Genomic DNA, 23,439 nt, shown 5'->3' with positions numbered 1-23,439 from the left:
TGAGAGAGAGAGACAGACAGACAGACAGACAGACAGACAGAGACAGAGAGAGCATGTATGTTAATTTCCATTGAATTGTTACCTTGAATTTGTACACACATACAAATTCTTCAGAACATTTCTATGAAAAATAACACAATTCAGTAAATAATCAAAACAGAGGCATGCATACTCCACTCTGTTGCAAGTGTGTGTGTGTGTGTGTGTGTGTGTGCGTGCGTGCGTGCGTGCGTGTGTGTATGTGCGCACGCGCTCATATAGGTCTGTCTAATTCATGATACCCAACTTATGCATATTCTAAAATTTTAATTTTAGTCATATAATCAAAATTTCCTTCCCACGGAAAAATTTTTTTTTTTTTAATGTTTAATACATTACTGCAAGGCTAAAACTGTATGCATACCTTACGTTAAAATTTCATATATTATTTTACATTATATAATAATCTTTTAAAAATAAAAGCTGAGTGGTCGGTGATGTTATTGGAACTCTTTTAAACTAGAAACCACTTTCGGTATAACAAAATACAAAACATGGAAGTGTCGGCAAACCTTATCCAAGGACTCTCTGCCGCTGGCAATACTCATGCCGTTCCTGACGACTGCTTTCATCCATTAGTAGAATCAGCATGTCAAGGAATTCTTACCGAATCACATAATATTGGTATTTATTTCTCCTTTCATTCTTCTTGATATGCTTCCTCTTTTAGTTTTGTTGATAGTGTCGTGTTATCGAATCATGCCTCTTATGCCCAAAGAGAAAAAATTAAGAACCTGACTGCGAATGACGTTTTGTATAATTAGTCTTAATGTTTTGTAAATAATCTTTATGTTATATTTTCATAGAGCGCTCTTAAAATAATGGACATTATAACCGGGTGAATGAGCACAAATAGATACTGCTATATTGCTTAATGATTCATTCAAGCACGCCCACTTTTTGGAAACCTACTTTAATAAATATATGAATAGAACTTCGTTAATTTCTACAGCAGGAACACCTATTTTAAATGTGTTTGTAGTGTTTAGTGATACATAGTACATGTATTGTTTTCATATGTATTGTTTCAACTACTTATAATATTTCGTTCGTTATCTAAACTGTTTTGTATTTGTATTTTGTTTACATGTACTACATGGTGAGCTCATATATTCTTAGCTTAATATGATTGTAGCAGTAGGTATATTTGTAACAGCAAGGAATAACAGACACGTTTGAAGTACCGTACTAAATGTTTTCCACTATTTTGTCTCGATAAGTTAGTGAACTGGTAGAATAGTTACTGCACAGGGCAAAATGCTTAGCGGCATTTCGTCCGTCTTCGTGTTCTGAGTTCAAATTCAGCCGAAGTCGACTTTGCCTTTCATTCCTTTCAGGGTCGGTAAAATAAGTACCAGTTAAAAACTAGGGTTGATGTAATCGACTTACCCCGTTTCCCGAAATTGCTGGCCTTGTGCCAAAATTTGAGCTCAACACTTTGTCTCGATAACGCGGCCAGCTTGCAGAATCGTTATCGTGCTAGGCAAAATGCCTAGCAGCATTTGAAACCAATATTTTGTCTCGATAGAGTTTTGGAATAGCCTCATCCATTTGTGTTTTGTAGAACATGATTGGATGACGTTATTCTGTCTCCGCCAAAAATACTTTCTCTCCTGCATTAATAACTTCCTGCTACCTCTAACACTAACCAAATGATACCTATTTTTTTACTTCCCATAAGGGGCTAAACACAGAAAGAGGGCAAACAAGGACAGACAAACGGATTAAGTCGATTATATCGACCCCGGTGCGTAACTGGTACTTATTTAATCGACCCCGAAAGGGATTTTGAACTCAGAACGTAGCTGCAGATGCAATACCTATTTCTTTATTACCCACAAGGGGCTAAACATAGAAGGGACAAACAAGGACAGACATAGGTATTAAGTCGATTACATCGACCCCAGTACGTAACTGGTACTTAATTTATCGACCCCGAAAGGATGAAAGGTAAAGTCGACCTCGGCGGATTTTGAACTCAGAACGTAACGGCAGATGCAATACCGCTAAGCATTTCACCCGGCGTCTGCCAGCTCTCCGCCTTCAACTAACCAAATCTTGCATGTCCCCCGGCGTTCCATACCCAAGTGTCATCCATATGCAACCTAGACATCTCACACCAAATCACAGGTAGCCCAAAAACCCTGTCCAAACTGCATTGAGTCCATAAACAAAAACCTCAAAAAACACCTTCCGATGACATCATAACTATAGGGTCCTTTTCAGAAACAACACGATTACTGCACACATATCTGCGCAGGAATGACTGTTTGGTAAGAAGCTTGCTTCCCAACCACATGGTTCCAAGTTCAGTCCCACTGCATGGCACCTTGGGCAAGTATCTTCTATGCCTCGCGCCAACCTAAGCCTTGCAAGTAGATTTCATAGACAGAAACTGAAAGAAGCTCGTTATTTATCCTATCTATCAATCATTTAACGTCCGTTTTCCATGCTGGCATAGGTTGGACGGTTTGACTGAGGTCTGGAAAGCCAGCAGCTGCACCAGGCTCCAATCTGATCTGGCAATGTTTCTATGGGTGGTTGCCCTTCCTGATGCCAACCACTCCAAGAGTGAAGTGGGTGCTTTTTACGTGCCGCCAGCATGGGAGCCAGTCAGGCAGCTCTTGTACCGATCATGTTTGGATAGTGCTTTTTACATGCCACCAGCTTCGGAGCCAGTCAGGGGACATTGGCATCGACCACGTTTGGATGGTGCTTTTACGTACCATATATATATATCATCATCATCATCGTTTAACGTCCGCACGTGTGTGTCTTTCTGCCTGTGTTTGTCCCTCACCCTTGCTTGACAACTGGTATTGGTGTGTTTACATCCCCATAACTTAGCAGTTTGACAAAAGAGGTCAATATGTTTTTTGTTTTTTTCTGCAGCTATTGCTTTGCAACAGTTGATGTAGTGGTGCTTTCAGGTTGTATAATATTCTGTTTTCTGCATCCGAAAGGAAGAGAATTGGCACAGCCTGTTGATGATAAATGGATGCTCACGCCTAGCTGCTCCAATGTGCAACATTAACTTGGTTTTAGTCCCATATATGCGATTACAATTTTCTCTGTCTTGTCATGATCTGAACCTGTCTCTATCTCTATTCCCTCCTCCCCTCACCTTGTATGTTGAGAATCTGCTCCAAAACCTCAAGAGTACCATCTTTATCTTTCTTTCCATCTACTCCCACTCCTCCTTATATAATGCAAGGTAGCCATGTATTATCCCCTCTCTTCCACAGCACAACACCTCTTGTTGTTGTTGACTTATCATACGTTAGCCTTTCATCACCTGGTATAAAACCCCCTCTCTCAATACCACTATCCTTCAGTGATTTACTTTCTGACCTTGCTGGTGCTGTGACACATAAAAAGAACCCAATACACTCTGTAAAGTGGCTGGAATTAGGAAGGCCCTCCAGCTGTAAAGATCATGGCAGACATTGAAGCCTGGCACAGTTCTCTGGTTTGCCAGCTCCTGTCAAACCGTCCAATCCATGCCAGCATGGAAAACAGATGTTAAATGATGATAATGAATAGATAGATAGGTGTAGGAGTGGCTGTGTAGTAAGTAGCTTGCTTACCAACCACATGGTTCTGGGTTCAGTCCCACTGCATGGCACCTTGGGCAAATGTCTTCTACTATAGCCTCAGGCTGACCAAAGCCTTGTGAGTAGATTTGGTAGACGGAAACTGAAAGAAGCCTGTCGCATATATGTATGTATATATATATATATATATACATATATGTGTATGTATGTGTGTATATGTTGTGTGTCTGTATTTGTCCCTCCAACATCGCTTGTCAACGGATGCTGGTGTGTTTATGTCCCCGTAACTTAGCGGTTCAACAAAAGTGACCAATAGAATAAGTACTAGGCTTACAAAGAATAAGTCCTGGGGGTCAATTTGCTCGACTAAAGGTGGTGCTCCAGCATGGCCACAGTCAAATGACTGAAACAAGTAAGAGTAAAAGAGTAGAGATAGATAGATAGATAGATAGACAGACAAAAATTTCATGGTCTCAGGATATCAGGCATCCAAAGTCTCTCAGACGCCCTCCTGTTCTTATAAGTAAGAATATCAATGGTAAATGGCATTTGTTGTTACTTGCAAAACAAAAGACACAATGTAACCTTTGAAAAATTAACATAGGACTCGGTCACAGGATACTACTTACTCTTAGTTTGACTTGAGGCATATGTGTATTTATATCTGTACTATTGTGTGTGTGTGTGTATATATATATATATATATATATATATATAATATATATATATATATATATGTATGTGTATGTCTGTGTATGTCTATATTTCTTCTGTATTTTTATGTGTGTGTGCCATACACTTTTTAACATTTGAACCAGATAACTGTAGAGACAATTAGTCTTCTTTTATGCAAATAGTACATATCAGAGGTAAATGAAATAAACTCTTCTCTGTACCTTCATTTCAACATTTCTTCATTGCTCTTGTTGACTTGATGCATGCATGCATATATATATATATTATATATATATATATATAGTGTGTGTATTGATTTCAAGAATGTTGAATTAAACAAAAATGGTCCTCATAAATACAAGACAGAAGATCAACTCATTTAGACATTCTAAAAATATGTAAAAAGTACACTTGTCATGTGTCGGTTAGATGTTTGATAAAACCTCACTCAAGGATAATAACCTACTTGTGTCTGTGTATGCATGGCTATATATATATATATATATATATATATATATATATATACACACACACACACACACACACACAAACATGCATTGGGTCATCCTATAATGCGGTTGTTTTATACTTTTATTTTCCAAAATTACGATAAACAAGTTATTTTTTAATCTGAAGTATACTCTCTTTCGTTTTCTACAATGCTCTTCCATCTATCTGGTAGACTTCTAAAATTTACTTGTCTGTGATGAAAAATACTCCTCCAAGTACTGTTCTGATCTTGTCTACAGAATTCATATTTTTTCCATCCAAATGATTTTGAAGACTACAGGATAAATAATAATCAAATGGGTCAATGTCTGACGAATATGGTGGGTGGAGCATCGTTTCACATTGAAATTCTCCAGCCTTTGGAATGTCATCCTCGCTGTATGTGGCTGAGAATTATCCTGATTGAAGAACACCTTTTGTCTTGAAACCAAAGATGGTCGTTTTTCTTTTGGCGCTGACATAAGCCACTCAAGCTGCTCACAGTAGATTTCCTTTGTTATTATTTGGTTTGAGTTTAAAAGTTCAAAGTGGACTAACCCTTTCATGTCCCACCTAACAGATAATGACACCTTACAAGAGTGAAAACCTTCTTTAGCCTGGGTTGCCAGTGTTTCTCCTCTCCCTATCCACCGTCTTCGGCGCTTGACATTTTTATAGGGAACCCATTTCTCATCACCAGTCACTATTTGGTCCAAAAAAGGTTCATTCGTGAAATGTGCCAGCAAAGAACACATATTCACCCTCTGTGCACGATTAGACTCAGAAAGTTTGTGAGGAACTCATTGACCCAATTTGCTGACTTTTCTGATGGCACTCAGGTGTTAATGAATGGTTGAATGACCAAATCCAAGCTTTTCTGCTAGTTCCTCAATAGTTACAATGGGGTTTTGTTCGACCAGGGTTCGCAGAACATCTTCATCAATCTCTACAGATCCTCCAGATAAGGCTTATCTTCTAGGTTGTAGTTTTTGGCTTGGAATTTCTGGAACCAACATTGACACTGGCTTACACTTTTTGTCCAATCCTCATATACTGCATTAATACCCCTCACCCTTTCAGTTGCATTGTTGCCTTTATTGAACGAATACACCAAAATATGCTGAATATGCTCAGTTGTGACTTCCATTATAGCTTTGAAAAAATAACTGTTAAAATCTAAAATATAGTAAAATTACTACCTACTTTTATAGCAAGTTGATGCAGGTAGTTGATCCTGTCCCCCTTGCAACTTTTAGTTCATGCAACTGAAAAAAACTGCATTATTTATGGGATGACCCAATACATATATGTATTTATATGTATGTAACAATATATACATATACTATACATACACATCACTATTATCATTGTTTAGCATCAAAGGTCTTTCTCGAGCTACATGCTCAGAAGGCCAGTTTCACTTCTCTTGACTTCTCACGTAAAGCTCTCTCTCTCTCCTCCCTTCCAACCATTAGGATTCTTTAGTCAGATGAATTACAAAACTACCTTGCTACTGGTGATATTGCAAGAAATACACCCAGTCCACTCCGTAAAGTGGTTGGCAAATGAAGCAGAGACAATGTATAGTTAAGGGGACTCTTCAGCCCCACCAAGAGCAAGACAACTTCTATAGTAGTTGTGCTATGTGCTGATGCTCCCATCCCAGTCTACACTGTAATGAAGTTGATGTTAGGAAAAGCATCCAGCTGTAGAAATCATATCAACATTGGGACATTGAGCTGGCAGAAATGTTAGTACGCCAGGCAAAATGCTTAGCGGTATTTCGTGTGCCACTACGTTCTGAGTTCAAATTCCACCGAGGTCGACTTTGTCTTTTATCCTTTCGGGGTCGATAAATTAAGTACCAGTGAAGTACTGGGGTAGATGTAATCGACTTAATCTATTTGTCTTCTCTGTGTTTAGCCCCTTGTGGGTAGTAAAGAAATAGGAGTAATATGTGGTCCTACAATGAGTTGGAATCTGTTAAATTGTCCACACTCATTAATACTTACACACATGTGTGACCTTAGGGTTTAAGTTTTGGGCTCACAACTGTAAGGACTTGGTTTCAATGCCTAACCCAGATAACACGTTCTCTCCTTGAGCCACAGACTGTATTTCCTGTTACTTCAGTACCAAAAGTACTGATCATTAACCTTGCAAAGAACTGGTATCCTATCCAAAGTTTGAGGCTTATGCTCTCACTCACTTAATGCCCCAGAAACCATGATAAACTTCATAATAGAGTTCAAGGCAGACTTCAAGTGTGTGTGTGTGTGTGTATATGCAAATGTGCCAAGTTGTGCATATACACACACAAACATTTTCACCCTTCATATATTACACTTCCTCCCCACCGACCCTTTCTTTACTTCCTGCATGTCTTAACCCATTTGTGACCGCGTTTCCCACAACATATGTCAATAAATTTCAGCTGCTTTTAAATAAAGCATAAACTAGGACGGATTCAAAAAAAAATACTTTTTTAAATTTTAACACTGGTGTTTTAATCACGACTTACCAAAAGGTTCTTAGATAAAATTATTAACAAAGGTTTTAATTTAAATATAAACACTTTAAATCAAACTGGCTTTTATCATAGAACCAGAGGCAGTCTCAAGTAGCTTAGTGTCAAAAGGATTAATATATTTCTGTGTGCATGTTTATATTTATAAGTAAGTTCATATGTTTATATGCTTATCATTCTGTCCTTAATTCGTAGCAACCTTTCAGTACAATCCTGCCTGCACTTGCATTTTAATCTCCATGTAACTTGTTGCTATCCTCACTCTCACTCCCTACTTTTTGTTACTCTAATTACAGACCTCCTACCCTGATTAACTCACAGCACACGCATAGCTGTATGCTTAATTTCACTTCACTACCATCTGGTTCTGGGTTTGATGCCACCAAGCAGATCCTTGGCAAAATATCTTCTCTCAAAGCCTCAGTAAAAGATATCTTTTACTTGTTTCTGTCATTAGACTATAGCTATTCTGGGGCACCACCATAAAAAATTTTATAGTCAAATGAATTGACCTCAGTACTCTTTTTTTTTTTTTAATGCCTGATACATTTCTATCAGTCTCTTTTGCTGAACTGCTAAGTTATGGGGATGTAAACACAACACCAGTTATCAAGTGGTGGTGATGGGGGAATACATCATCATCATCATCATTGTTCGACCGTGGTCGAGACAATGGAATTTACTATGTTACACCACACTTCATGGTCCATCATAGCATTACAGAGGTCCTGTTGCTGGATGCTTGTATCCCTGGAGATTACATCAGGGTAAGAGAGTGTGTGCCCTCTGGTATCGCGAGCAGATGGCTTCCAGAGGAGAAGAGTAGAAATTACCGCGTTTTCAGCTCTACAACAATGTCCAGCAAACTGGACTCTTCTACCTTTCACAAGAGATGATGATCATCATCATCATCATTTAGCGTCCGCTCTCCATGCTAGCATGGGTTGGACGGTTCAACTGGGGTCTGTGAAGCCAGAAGGCTGCATCAGGCCCAGTCTGATCTGGCAGTGTTTCTACGGCTGGATGCCCTTCCTAACGCCAACCACTCCGTGAGTGTAGTGGGTGCTTTTTACGTGCCACCCGCACAGGTGCCAGACGGAGCTGGCAAACGGCCACAGACGGATGGTGCTTTTTATGTGCCACCGGCATGGGGCCCAGGCGAGGCTGGCAATGGCCACGAACGGATGGTGCTTTTACGTGCCACCGGCATGGGGGCCAGGCGAGGCTGGCAATTTCCCATATATTTGTACATTGGTTGGATGACGCTTCCACGAGAGATTTTGAGCTCTCATAAGGAGGCGAGTGTAAGTTCCATCCACACACATATAAATATATACAATGGGCTTCTTTCAGTTTCCATCTACCAAATCCATGCACAAGGCTTTGGTCAAGCTGAGAGCCTATAGTAGAAGACACTAGCTCAAGGTGCCATACAGTGGGACTGAACCTGGAACCATGTGGTTGAGAAGCAAGCTTCTTACCACACAGCCACACCTCTGTGGTAAGAAGTTTTTAAACCTATATTTTCATAACCAAGACAAGTTTTTCTAAAAATATCAGCTACTCCCATAGGTGCAGGAGTGGCTGTGTGGTAAGAAGCTTGCTTCCCAACCACATGGTTCCAGGTTCAGTCCTATTGCGTGTCACCTTGGGAAAGTGTCTCATGTGTGTGTATGTATGTGTTTGTTGTTTTTGTTCCTCCCCAGCCACCATTCCTTGACAACCGATGTTGGTGTGTTTATGTCCCTGTTAGTGGTTTGGCAAAAAAAGACCGATAGAGTAAGTACTAGGCTTACAAAAATAAGTCCTGGGATCAGTTTACTCGACTAAAGGTGGTGCTCAAGCATGGCTGCAGTCAAACAACTTAAACAAGAATAAAAGTATCTACCAAATGCCACAAAATCTCATTCAAATTTGCAAACCTTACCAAATGAATTCTGCTGATACAGACCAACGATAATTTCCTTGGACTTTGAATTTTATTTGTGGCATCACATATATGTGTATGTGTTTGTGTGCATGTATGTAGATGTGTGTGTGCATGGAAAACAGACATAGTGAGATTCTTTTATTAATTTACTTGTTTCTGTCATTTGACTTTTAGTCACCTTTTCGACCCCAGGACTTATTCTTTGTAAGCCTAGTACTTATTCTATCTGTCCCCTTTGTCAATCTGCTAAGTTTCAGGGACATGAACACACCGACATCGGTTGTCAAGTGATCTTGGGGACACACACACACACATATATACGATGAGCTTCTTTCAGTTTCCGTCTACCAAATCCACTCAGAAAGCTTTGGTCAGCCTGAGGCTATAGTAGAAGACACTGGCCCATGCTGCCATGCTGTGGGATTGAACCCAGAACCATGTGGTTGTGAAGCAAGCTTCTTACCACACAGCCACGCCTGCACCTAGCTATCCACTATCTATCTACTCTCTCCTCTCCTCTCTCTCTCTCCATGTATATATATATATATATATTGTCTTTTTACAGGTGGTAGACTGAAAAAACTTGATGAAGATGTATGCAAAGAGGTCTATGGCTGTATGTCTTTATTAATTGCTGAAGCGACCAAGACTGATGCTGATGTAAATTCATTAACGTAATATACATTTATAATTATTTTGACTTTTTTTGCTGTTCATTTTTTTTTTTTTAATGGCTGAAGGACAGTGCCTGTGATAGTTGCAGGACCTTTGAATTCAGGGGAGAGGAGAAGAATCCACAACTGGTGTGTTATTGCAGTTGGCTCTCCTCAGATCAGTGATTTAGTCTGTCTGCTGGAACAGGATGGACTCCTTCAAAGGCAGCCAAGGACCAGGTGTGGAAGATAAACAGTTTTCACCTATCCAACTTGACTTGAGAGACTTGACATCAATCCAGGGAGATGATAAAAGACACCGGCTTATTAAGTGTTTATTCATGCCATCTTCTGTCAGAGAGGGAGAGAGAGAGGATAGCCCAGCCCAGCCCAGCCCCTAACTACTTATGAACTATGCATAGAACCACAAGCACTGCTTTTGTTCACTTACATATTAGTCCATCTATGGTGTGTGACTTCTTTGTTAGGATGTTGGGCTCATAATCAGAAGGTCATGGGTTCAATTCCTCGACCAGGTGGTACATTGCACCTTTGAGCAAGGTACTTCATTCCATATTGCTCTAGTCAGCTCAGTTTAAAATAAGTACCAACTGGATGCTGACACAGCCCCCTCTCTCTCTCTCACCAGCTGTCACAACTTGTAACTATAAGAATGTCAAGGGAAGTGGGGGCACTTCAGAAATAGTAAATAGTTTACTGCACAAAAGAAATCACTTGCTAAAATAATATTTGAAGTAATTTTATTATCGGAAATATAATTTCAAAGTGTTCATGGTGTCAAAATAAAACATTATTTTCCATTTTACCATTAGTTTTGTTACATTTTGAAAAATATAAACTTATATTATGATTTATGGTTTATATTTTGCCTTACATATATATATATATATGGAGGCATCAAAATCTTTTAAGTGCTTAGGGCCTCTATGGGGTCTTATCTGCCCTTGAGCTTATAAAATGATGATAACATCCTAAATGCCCCCCCTCCTTTTTTTTTAAGATCTACCTGGTCTGGGGTGATCTGGGACTAAACTCAACAACAACATTTGCTTATATTGAAACACAATGTAAAGAAGTAATGAGATAAGGTTAATAATGTTGAAAACCCTAACTACTCCTACAATAACTAGTTTCAGAAATACAGATATGGCTTTCATTTCTAATTACAATATTTTTTCATTGTTTGTGTGTCTTTTCCAGGTCCTTATTGGAAGAATGTAATTTTTCTAAAGACAGAATAAAAACATTTCTTGAAGTATTTCATGTGAGTGTATTTCTTATTTAATTTCGTTCTTTTCTAACTTCTAAAATGTCGATTTTATTATCATCATCATCATTATTATTATTATTATTATTATCATCATTATTATTATTATCATTATTATTATTATCATCATCATTATTATTATAAGAGAATATGAAGGGCACAATGCAATTGCAATAGATATTTATTTTATTGGTTGAACAAAATTTTGACTGCAAGCCTGTCTTTGTCGAGTTCAAAATGAAAAGTGATAAAAATTCAAAATTATAGAAATTTGAATCCAAAATATGAAGAGAGCTACAAGCATCCACATGTTGATGGAATGACATCTTCAATGTTCAAACTTTGAAGACTGTTGATGTCATTCCATCAACATGTGGACACTGGTTGCTCTCATTCATATTTTAGATTTGAATTTTTATCACTTTTCATTTTGAACTCGACAAAACAGGCTTGCTGTCAACCAATAAAACAACTATTGCAATTGTATCGTGCTCTTTGTCTTGTCTACTTACCTTTTGTGAAGAGTTATGTCAATCTTTTAAAAATATATTATTATTATTATTTAGGCAGTGAACTGGCAGAATAGTTAAAGATTTTAAAAAATGCTTTGTGATATTTCTTCTGACTCACTACATTTTTGGTTCAGATTCTTCCGTGGTTGACCACTTTTCGTCATTTCGCAGTCAATGAAATAAATACCAGTTGAGTGCTGGAGTTGATGTAATCAAATAGCTCCTTCCCTAAAAAATTTCAGGCCTTGTGCCTATTGTAGAAGCAGTTATGGTTATTATAGAGGGACTTTGTTAGTGCTGGCACCATGAAAAAAAGCGCCCAGTACATGCTGTAAAGTGTGTTATGAAGGGTATCCAACTGTAGAAACCTTTCCAAAACTGTAACACTGGAGCATGACTTTGTCCTCTGACCCACTGGATCCTGTTGAAATGTCCAGCCCATGCTAGCTTGGTAAATGGATGTAAAATGATGGCGAGAAACATTAGTGGTTGCTGTCATGGTTGGATGATTAACCCTTTCGTTACTGTATTTATTTTGTGATGCTCTGTTTCTTTCAATTAATTTTAAATATAACAAAGACTTTAGTAAAATAACTTAGTTATCATTCAGCTAGTGTTAGGAACATTAATTGTGACTAAGGTTTGGTGGAAGATTTCAATTCAAAACTTATGAAAACAAGACATTTGTACTCAGAGCCAGAGCTGGTTTCAGCCAAGTTGGTAACGAAAAGGTTAAGAAGTTTGCTTTGCAACGATGTGTTTTCAGGTTCTGTCCCACTACATGGCATATTGAGCGAGTGTCATCTACTATAACCAATCATGAGCCAAACAATGCCTTGTGTGAAAATGTGGTAGGTGGAAACTGTTGGAAGCCTATTGTATATGTGTACATGCATTATTGTTCATGAATGCTTATGTCCCATGTTTTGCTTGTCACCACTGGTGTTGTGATGTTTACATTCCCTGTTGACATTTTGACTGATCACTCTGCACTTTTGAAGACCTGTGGAATATAAAAATCCTTTACTCAAAAACAAAAACCCTGTAAAGGTGAGCGACAGGAAGTGCATCAGGCTGTAAAATCCTGCCTCAAATCTCTGTCCACCCCAAGCTAACAGGGAGAAATGAACGCTGATTAAGTCTGTACAAACATTCTGAGGGTCCACAAAAAGTTCCTGTGTGTGGATTTGTTTTGAGTGGATTAAGAGTTGCACAGTATTGAACCCACTTTACAGCACAAACAGCTCTAAAATCAGTCGCCCAACAGAAGCTGAGATAACCAGAAACCAACTGCACTTCAGTTTTTTTTTTTTCATACGAATTTACTTTTTTCTAGAAAGAAGTTTTGATGAGAACTAAGGGTTCTTCTCTCCCAGTGGTACATTTATTTAACCCCATGTCTGGGACTCTAACAGGTGCTACTACTCTGGGTCAGACAAGACTTGGGGAAAATAGTTGCTAAGAGGTGATCCCACACACCTTGAAACCTTCGAGTTCCCAAACCAGGACTCCAATACTGTGTGCAGTTTAAAGTCTCTCTCTCTCTCTCTCTCTCGTACACACACACAGAGTAAAGTAATCTTTTTGCTGTTTGTCCCTTCTCGAGCCATGCCTGGCTCATCAGGGCCGGTGTCATGGTTTCCTTGACGTAAAGGTTCCTCACCTGGACGGGACGCCGGTCTGTCGTAGGTGACCTGCAAGATGCAGGAGGAAAGAGTGAGAGAAAGTTGTGGCAAAAAAGTCAGCAGAAATTCGCCATTACCTTCTGCCGGAGCTGCGTGGAGCTTAGGTGTTTCGCTCATAAACACACACATCACCCGGTCTGAGATTCGAACCCGCGAGTCCGCTACTCTACCCATTATGCCATGTGCCTCCACTCTTTTCACTGTAGTAAGACAATTTTCATCGACCAGAATTATGTGATGAAAGAATCACGAGGTTTAGTGATCAATATGGGGAAAGAAAAACAGGGGAGGTAACTCTGAAATTTATATTAAAATGGCGCAAAAGCTGAGGAGTGGGATCTGTCTGTCAATGGATTACAGCAGTGGTTCTCAACCATTTTTTAACCTCTGGACCCCTTTAATTACTATTTTTTTCTGGTGGACCTCCATAGCCATTCCATGTCTAAAAACTAGCTTTGTAGATGTTTTTCAAACTTCCTATTTTGTTTTTTTACTCATTCACTTCTATAAGCACTCACTGAGAGAACATGTTTCAATGGCCAGGAACATATTGAACTATGTTAAGCAATAGAGAAAGACACCTCGTTGTTTCTGGCTATAAATGCATACTCTTATACTTGTTTCAGTCATTTGACTGCGGCCATGCTGAAGCACCACCTTTAGTCAAGCAAATCGACCCCAGGACTTATTCTTTGTAAGCCTAGTACTTATTCTATCGCTCTCTTTTGCCGAACCGCTAAGTTACGGGAACGTAAACACACCAGCATCGGTTGTCAAGCAATGTTGGGGGGACAAACACAAACACACATACTCACACATATTATACATATATATGTCACACTGAGCAAATCGAAACTGTTCTTTAAAAAATGAATTCATATTTGATGACATATAAGACACACTTTTTTACAAAACAAAAACAAAAAATGCCTAAAGAAAATCATCTCAGGCCCTATGTAAGAAGTTGAGCCTCCCATAAGCTGTGTCCCTGATGTTCATTACATCCTTCAAAATTTCCATGCTTTCTGAAATTCTCCAACAGTACTCTTGATGCCTCATCATTATTTTTTTTTAAAACAATTCCTTCATTGTTCATTTCCTATGCATATTCTATTAATGTTCATGTACTTTTGGCTTCTTTTTCTGATGAATTGTATATGAGTTCATTATTATTATTTTATTATTTTCAGGAAAATAAGCCATTCCTTCAGGTCTTGTTAGCCAAGTAAGTAAAATATTGCAGTTTTATTCTTTCAAACTTTTTCGCTCAATAATATTCTAGTGCAGGGATCAACAACTTTTCTTTGAAATGGCCCCCTTTTTAACTTTTTACATTTACCCATAGCCCACATATATTATGTCTTAGATGCAGCATGGCTACTTGGTTAAGAAGTTCACTTCCTGGCTGTGTGGTTTGGGATTCAGTCCCACTGCAAAACATCTTGGACAAAATTCTTCAACAGCCTCAGGCCAATCAAAGCCTTATCAGTAGACTTGGCTAGAAACTGAAAGTTTGTCGTGTGTGTGTGTATGTATGTAAGCACTGGTATTTATTTGTCTGAGTCTCCTGCAATGGTTACTAACAAGTAATGATGATCCTACTCATGAAAATCTCCCCGACTATCAATCCCTACCTCCATTTCCATCACCAGTAATGCTTACATAAACAAAAATTTAAGCAAATCAAAAGAATATCTTAAAGCCATTAACTGCTCATTGACCAAGTTAAATTTGGAAAATTCTTAGAGAAGATCTGAAGCCCACAGTAAACACCTCAGGGGCCCACCTGTTGCTGACCCATGTTCTTGGTCATCCTGTCTCCATAACATTTATACTGAGCTGTTGTTTTTATTCCAGCACCACTGAAAGTCTTCCCCACATTGTTGATGTCAAATGGCGACTAGATTACTATATTAAGGTTTGTAATTCATACTACTATCAGCTCTTTTTTAACTGTCATTTTTCCACAGGTGTTTTTGATATTTCATGTATTTTTTTTTTCTTCAGTAATTATTTTTTACCAGTGGATTCCTTTCCTACTGTTTTATTTTATATTCAAGTAGGAGTAGAACTAGTTTTCTATACCTTTCCAAGTCACTGCTTGGAATCGAACTCGGAATCTTGGGGTTAGTAGCCCGCGCTCTTAACCACTACACCATATGCCCGTGGGCATATGGCGTAGAGGACAAGTATCCATCGAATGTAAATAATGTAAAGTACATAATTCTTCGTCTCTTAAATATAGAACTGTAAAATCAGGAATATTTCAGCAGAAATATGGTAACAAAAGGCTTAAGGTTCAAATCCTTTAAGTTAAACTTCTCTCTTCATTTTCATTGAATATGAATGCTTTACGATAACATGTTTTCACATGTTTCTAGCAACTGTTAATATGAATAGATAAAACCAGAGAATTTGTGCAGACAGCTTAGGTATTCTTAAGTGGTAACTTTCTCTATCGGTAGCATGTGATTTCTTTGAATGGTAAGAGAACACTGCAAAGCAGCTAGTGGCAAGTTGAGAGAATAGTTATAAGAGATGAGTGTTAAGGAGTGAGTGAAATTAGCATGGAATTGGTAATTCAGTAGGATGTTAAATGTTGCCAGAGAGATTTGTAATGAATATAGAATGATGAAGAACGTTAAGATATTAGAATCCTGGAACAAAGTCAAGATGAATCAGAATGTCAAGTAGAAATATATTTAATACATTAACTGCCCCAGCCTGTTACTGGAACTTACCAGTGATGCCACATATTCTGCATGGTCAAACTGCATACTGTTTGATTACAAGGAAATGTAATTTTTTTTGCATTTTTACAATATTTCATAATTAAACTTTAATATTCAGCACTTGTACTATTTAACCGTTTTGATACCAACCCGGCTGAAACCGGCTCTGGCTCTGTAGTACAAATGTCTTGTTTTCATAAGTTTTGAATTGAAATTTTCCACCAAACCTTAATCACAATTTATGTTCCGAGCACCAGCTTAATGATAACTAAGTTATTTTACTGAATTCTTTGTTATATTTAAAATAATTTTAAGAAACACAGAGCATAGGCGTAAGAGTGGCTGTGTGGTAAGTAGCTTGCTTACAAACCACATGGTTCCGGGTTCAGTCCCACTGTGTGGCACCTTGGGCAAGTATCTTCTACTATAGCCTTGGGCTGACCTAAGCCTTGTGAGTGGATTTAGTAGATGGAAATTGAAAGAAGTCCGTCGTATATATGTATATATATATGTATGTTTGTGTGTCTGTGTTTGTCCCCCCAACATCACTTGACAACCAATGCTGGTGTGTTTACATTCCCATAACTTAGCAGTTTGACAAAAATGACTGATAGAATAAGTACTAGGCTTCCAAAGAATGTCCTGGGGTCGATTTATATAATAATGAAATTATTGTTCAACTAAAGGTGGTGCTCCAGCATGGCCACAGTCAAATGACTGAAACAAGTAAAAGAGTAAACACAGAGCATCTCAAAATAAATACTGTAACGAAAGGGTTAAAATATCCTTGAAACCATGTCAAAAATACAGAATACAATATTTTCTCAAACTATGAAAGTTTACCACCTGCAGTACATATGGCAGTTGTGTAAAATTCATAATGAATCACTGGGGGTAGTTGTCCCGTTTTGAGAGTGAAAAGGGAAAAGCATACATGTGTAAGATGTTACACAGAAAGTATGTGTTAAGGAGAGTTTAGCCTTTCTTACTAAAGAGTCAATTTTTTTTGTCAATTGTTTATTTACTTGATACAGTCAAATGAGTTTTGGCCATATAGGTGTACAGCGAATTAATTTTTTTTCTTCCTTTTCTCATTACAGAGTAATCAACTTGAAAGAATTCATCAACCAGTTTATCTTTTGACTTTGCTCTCAGAGGTAAAATTCTTGGAACTATTTGTTTTTTTTTGCTTATATAAGACCTGTTAATATTTCATAAATAAGGCAGCAAGCTGTCAGAATCGTTAGCACACCAGATGAAATGCTTAGCAACATTTCATCTCGTCTTTGTTCTGAGATCATATTCAACGCCAAGGTTGACTTTGTCTTTCATCCCTTTGGGGGTCAATGAAACAAGTACCAGTTGAGAGCTGGGGTCAGTGTAATTGACTTACCCCACCTTCAAAATTGCTGGTCTTGTGCCAAAATTTGAAACCAATATTTCAAACATGTCAGTGTTATAATTAAGAAATTAGGAGAAAACATTTATTTTTTTAACTATTTGAATGTCTTTATTTTTTTTGTCTTGAATTTTTTTTTTCAAAACATTTTTTGTGAAGTTTTAACAAAATATCAAAATCATATTTGATGACTGGCATCCGTGCTAGTGGAGTGCTAAGAGCACCATCCAAGCGTGATCGTTGCCAGGACAGCTAACTGGCTTCCGTACCAATGGCACATAAAAAGCACCATTCGAGTGTGATCGTTACCAGTGTCGCCTTACTGGCACTTGTGCCAGTGGCACGTGAAAAACATTCGGGCGAGGTCATTGCCAGTGCCACTGGACTGGCTCCTGTGCAGGTGGCATGTTGAAAACACCATTTGAGCGTGGCCGTTGCCAGTACCGCCTGACTGGCCCTCATGCCGGTGGCACATAAAAGCACCCACTACACTCTCGGAGTGGTTGGTGTTAGGAAGGGCATCCAGCTGTAGAAACTCTGCCAGATCAGATTGGAGCCTAGTGCAGCCATCTGGTTCACCAGTCCTCGGTGAAATCATCCAACCCATGCTAGCATGGGAAGCGGACATTAAATGATGATGATTCTAATTTGCTTAGTCATTAGTATGATTAAATTGCATCCAGTTGTGGGACCCTGATTCAGAAAGTTCCAGGTTTTTGAGGAGTGTGGAGTTACCTCTTAGCTACTATTATTCCCAGGTCTACTTTGACTTGCAGGAGTAGCACCTGTCAGAGACCCAGCTATGAATGTCATGGAATTGCCTTCTGAAAATGATCACTGACAAACATCCCAATGGACCTAGGGCAAGTGAGGCCCTTCAGCTCTTTAGCTGCTCCTTTACTGGTTTATTTACATACCCTGCAAATTTCCTTCTTTCCTAGCTTATCTTTGAGGCATAGGACCTATTTTAACCTTTAGGCAAGGAGATTGGTTCACTTATCAGGACATGTGCACACACCAGTGGGCTTTTGTAGTACAGCTATAGGCCAGCTCCCTTCCAAGTCCTGAATGCCTTACCACCATTTTCAACTGAGTGAAATATTTAACCCTTTAATATTCAAATTACTCTGCCAAATCTAAAGCTTATTTATTCATATTGTTTTGAAATGATGTATTGTATCATCGCTTTGTGATTTCGATGATGTGATTGTTTATTTTTAGAATAACATTGTAGGATAGGTGTAAGAGGCTAGAACTGGCCAGTTTAAATACTAATGGGTTAATTACATCCCTGTGATGATGAGGCTCCAACTTGGAAGTTTAGGAGTCTTGGAGAATACATAGTCCACTGCTCCTGGATCTACTCTAACCAGGGGTAACAGTATCTGTCAGAAACCCCAGTTATGGGAAACAAATGGAAATCAATAATAAGCAAGTAAACACAACATAGAGAATCTGATGAAACCATCTTCATTGGATTAACCATATAACAATCTGAAACAGTTGAGAAGTATTTCATCCTTTGGAAATGTACAGTTAAAAAATTTGATTCTTTTACATTTTATATTATTTTTGTCTAGGTTTTTTTATTTTTTATTTTGTTTCATAAATTGTGATTTGCATATTAATGAAGCTTTATTACTAGATGCCTGTTTTTACTTCATGCAAAAATTCCAAGAGCAGAGCATTTAGTTCACCAGCCAAAATGGCGTAATGATAGTAATGTTTTGCCTTGGAACATAAAGGCTGTAGCCAAATGAGAATTCATGACCATATATGGTCATGGTCAGCACACTCGGAGTGTACTTTAAGTAGGGCTGAGTGACTTGCTTGATTTTAGTTTTCTCTGTGAAGTGATTTCTTAGATGCAAGACCAGAGATTTGGTGGTTTAAGTATAGATAACTAAATGGACTGGCAGAATCGTTAGCACACCAGGTGAAATGCTTATCGGTATTTCACCTGTCACTGCATTCTGAGTTCAAATTCCGCCGAGGTCGACTTTGCCTTTCATCCTTTCGGGGTCGATTAAATAATTACCAGTTACGCACTGGGGTCGATATAATTGACTTAATCCGTTTGTCTGTCCTCTCTGCGTTTAGCCCCTTGTGGGTAGTAAAGAAATAGGTATTTCATCTGTCACTACATTCTGAGTTCAAATTCTGCTGAGATTAACTTTGCCTTTCATCTTTTCAGGGTTGATAAACCAAGTACCAGTTGAGTACTGGGGGTCAACGTTATCAACTATCTCCCTCCCCCAAATTACAGGCTTTGTGCCTATAGTAGAAAGGAGTGTTTATTATACTGATTTCAAAATTATAAAAAGTAAAGTCAGCACAAGTTAGACTGCAACTCAGAACATTAAGGGATGTAACTAAATAAGTTATTTACTCCACTGCTTTACCAATTCTGCCATTTATCAACATTTCTGTATTAAATATACCTCTTTTTTTTTTTCTCTTCTTGAAAGGTTCCTGGTGAAAAGAAACTAAAAGAATTAAGTTTCTCTTGTACGGTTGAACAATTACAGTCATTAGTGAATAAACTACGAGATGCTACACGTTCTTTACAACGAATTGCTCAAGTCTGAATCTTACAATGGAATGTACATGATGATTATTCTAAATATTATTTAAATATGAAATTCCACAGAAACATTTGCAGAGTTAAAACGACAGCACTTGGTTAAATTCTCTAACGACAACAGATTGCCAATGTTTCTCATTGTAATGAAACAAAAGCTGTACTTTCAAAATTCTTTACCAAAAGGTAAATCAACCATACTAACATATTTGATGGTATAAAAGACACACAAGCTTATGACACACCCCAATTCCAGCAGCGCATATTCTAAAAAATTGAGTGTCAGAATTACGAAATTAACTTATGGAAGGCCCAACTTTACATATAGAACCTTATAAGACCATTTTTGGAGGGGGAAAAAGTTTCATATGCCATCAAATTTGGTACTTACCATTTTTGACCAAAAAAACTTAAATTTGTTTAAATGATTGAGATCAAAGAAAGCCTTTTTTTTTTTAATCAGTACCAAGATGCAACTTACTGTAATTATCTGTAAAAGCAGTGCAAGCTGAAACATGTCAGCCTTTCTGAAGACTTGGCAGGAAAAGGCGTCATCTTATACCAAAAGATATTGAAAAAAAAAAAGCATTTTCTTCATAAAAATATCTTTATCTGATTGTTATTTTCCTTTTTTTCTTTTTAAAAGCTATCTTTCTTTTATTCTGTTCTTGTTTCAGTCTTTTGACTGCGGCCATGCTGGAGCACTGCTTTAGTCAAACAAATCGACCCCAGGACTTATGTTTTGTAAGATTAGTACTTAGAGGTTGGGCAAAAGACCGACAGAATAAGTTATGGGGACATAAACATACCAATGTCAGTTGTCAAGTAATGGTAGGGGGACAAACACAGACGCACACACAAATATATACATAGAACGGGCTTCTTTCAGTTTCCGTAAACCAAATCCACTCACAAGACTTTGGTTGGCCCGAGGCTATAGCAGAAGACACTTGCCCAAGGTGCCACGCAGTGGGACTGGACCCAGAACCATGTGGTTGGTAAGCAAGCTGCTTACCTCACAGCCACGCTGCACCTGTCATCTCAAATTTATTTATAAAATTATTTGCAGATTTAATTCAAGTAGGTGCAAGCATGGCTATATGGTTGAGGAATTTACTTTGCAACCATATCGTTTCAGGTTCAGTCCAACTTCATGGACCTTGGGCGAGTCTTTTTTGTTTTCACTATGATCTGGGTCAACCAAAGCCTTGTTAGTAAAATTAGTAGTTGGATAGCATGTCTGTCACTTGGTAACCAGTGTTGATTTGTTCATCCCTTCAGCATTCAGATGACTCTGTCAAATGTAATCTTTATTTATTCACATTGTTTTGAATTAATAATGCATTGTTCTATAACTTGCAGATCTCAATGTGACGGTTTACTTTTGTGAATGACAGTGTAGGATAGTTAGTTAATTTGGCTCAAAAGCAAATAGCAAGGCCATGTAGGGGAACATGGAGTTAAGTACAGGGTGGTGTTCATGTAAAGAGTTCAGGCCACTTGAGGTCAAGGGAGGCTTTGAACAAAGCGGTCGTCGGCATCTTCACCATCTCGTCTGGCAGCTTGTTCCACGGATCTGCAACCCGGACGGAGAAAGCTCCTCTCCTTCAATTGAGATGAAATCGTTGCAGGTAGAGCTTTTCGGAATGACCCCGCAGCCGACGCTCTGGAGCAGGAGTGAAGAACAGCTCTTTCGAGAGGTTACACTTTCCGTTTATGATGTAGGTGTGAGAGGTTGGACCTGGCCAGTTTGAACATAAAACCAGTAGAATATTTTGGCTGGATGTGGCTTGTTTAAATGCTAAGAGATTAAGTCTCCATAACTTAGCAGTCCAGCAAAAAAGACCAATAGAATAAGCACCAGACTTAAGTAAGTACTAGGATTGATTTGTTCAACAAAACTCCAGCGAATAAAAAAAGATAAAACACAATCCACAAATACAAAGATATTTGAACAAATTACAAACAAAATCAAATATATTACTCTAAAATTCTCAGCTCTAAGAATGTCAGGGCTGAATTATTTATTTTCATATAGAACATGCTTGTATTAGTTTAATATATTTTCTTATTTTCATTCAGAAAATAACATCAAATTGTTGGGAAGGGGATGAGAGCCACGTAGTCCACATCTTTATTAAAAACAAATACAAACTACAATTTGTTGTTAACAAATTTGAGGACAGCTGAGAAATGTCAAAAGGTATTATTTCATTTTTTTTTTTCCAGTAAAGTAAAAAGAACAGTGAAATATCAGCATCATATTGTGTCTGAAAGACTAATATTGAGCTATTGTTTTACATTGTACAGTAAAAATTATTTCAAAATGACAAAAAAAAAAAAATAAATAAAACTTGTTACTGGATATTATTATTTTTTGTTCTTAGAGAGATACAAGAGTCTCCGTTTTATATTCAGTAATTCAAATTTATAGGGAAGAGGAGATGACAGTTTGAGGATTTTAGTAATGGAAGTGAAGTGACATGGTTAACAACTGTAAAATAAAACTGGGCTGCCCAGATTCAGTTTATTGGGAGCTCATTACTATAATGATTGCCAACAATTAGATTTCAAGACTAGAGTGTTTAATATAAAAAAAAACTTAAACCATTAAGAATAGATTTTAGATTTATCAATTACAATCTAAAATCTTCTATTAGCCTCAAATCAAAGAAGCTAAGGGCACTCTTAAGTGTTGTATTTGTCCAGGACTTTTTAAAAAATAAGGTTTTAATTCCTAGACAGAGAGCTGTAACAAAACTTGGATTTGAATAATGAACATGTGTTGACATTTGTAGCAATGAGCTACAAACAGAACCACCACTGAATGAAATTTTCTCTTGCATTTCGGTCAATCAACTGAAACATTGTCAGCATGGAAAACTATTTAGCTCAAGCCAATAAGGCAGCGTCTCTATATGATCTCTATACCTTCTAGAAACAATAAAACCTACCTTAAATCACACCCTACTACTTTAAATATAAGCTACATTGCATCATGTAATCATAGACACAATGTCACTAGATAAGACCTTATGGTCACAGCTGAGACACCTCATGTCACAGCTATGCCTGACTATTCAAAACATTGTCATTGGTTCACAAGAACCTGTCACATGGTCAATGCTTTAAATAAAGAGAAATTAAAACCCATCTTAAGAATATTAATAACGTCAAGAAAACAGAGCTTTAACCCTTTAGCATTCAGATTATTCCATCAAACATAATGCCTATTGATTCCCATTGATTTGAATTAATCGTGCATTATCTCATATCTTCAAGATCTTGATGGTGTAATTACCTAATGTAGAATAACATTGTGGGGTTGGTGCGAGATCCTGGATCTGGTCAGTTTGAACATAAAACAGATTAGCT

The 23,439-nt window shown here is 37.9% G+C and overlaps 2 protein-coding genes across 5 annotated transcripts in view; one reads left to right on the top strand and one right to left on the bottom strand.

The window, feature by feature from the left end:
• The first annotated feature begins 477 nt into the window (after positions 1–477).
• LOC115215751 (COMM domain-containing protein 3) lies at positions 478–20,686 on the top strand. Its single transcript, XM_029785050.2, has 7 exons — positions 478–663; positions 9,780–9,888; positions 11,089–11,152; positions 14,543–14,577; positions 15,210–15,270; positions 17,185–17,241; positions 19,952–20,686. Exons 1-7 carry the CDS (start codon positions 534–536, stop codon positions 20,069–20,071), a joined length of 576 nt encoding a protein of 191 aa, XP_029640910.1. The 5' UTR covers positions 478–533; the 3' UTR covers positions 20,072–20,686.
• A 1,358-nt stretch (positions 20,687–22,044) lies between these two features.
• Positions 22,045–23,439, bottom strand: part of LOC115213338 (ATP-dependent RNA helicase DDX42) — a 56,749-nt gene continuing 55,354 nt past the window's right edge. For all 4 annotated transcript variants that reach the window (XM_029782284.2, XM_029782276.2, XM_036507922.1 and 1 more), the window contains one exon: positions 22,045–23,259. The gene's annotated coding sequence lies outside the window, so the exon portion shown is untranslated. The remainder of the gene's footprint in view (positions 23,260–23,439) is intronic.

Source organism: Octopus sinensis, linkage group LG1 (assembly GCF_006345805.1).
Source record: "Octopus sinensis linkage group LG1, ASM634580v1, whole genome shotgun sequence".
Lineage (NCBI taxonomy): Eukaryota > Metazoa > Mollusca > Cephalopoda > Octopoda > Octopodidae > Octopus > Octopus sinensis.
The sequence above is the reverse complement of the archived record's forward strand: the minus strand, read 5'-3'. Positions and strand labels throughout refer to the sequence as shown.

Coding starts and splice junctions, on each gene's coding strand:
- LOC115215751 (XM_029785050.2), top strand. CDS start 534: ATGGAAGTGTCGGCAAACCTTATCCAAGGACTCTCTGCCGCTGGCAAT. Junction 9,889..11,088: donor GCTGATGTAAATTCATTAAC/GTAATATACATT, acceptor TGTCTTTTCCAG/GTCCTTATTGGAAGAATGTA. Junction 17,242..19,951: donor TTTTGACTTTGCTCTCAGAG/GTAAAATTCTTG, acceptor TCTTCTTGAAAG/GTTCCTGGTGAAAAGAAACT.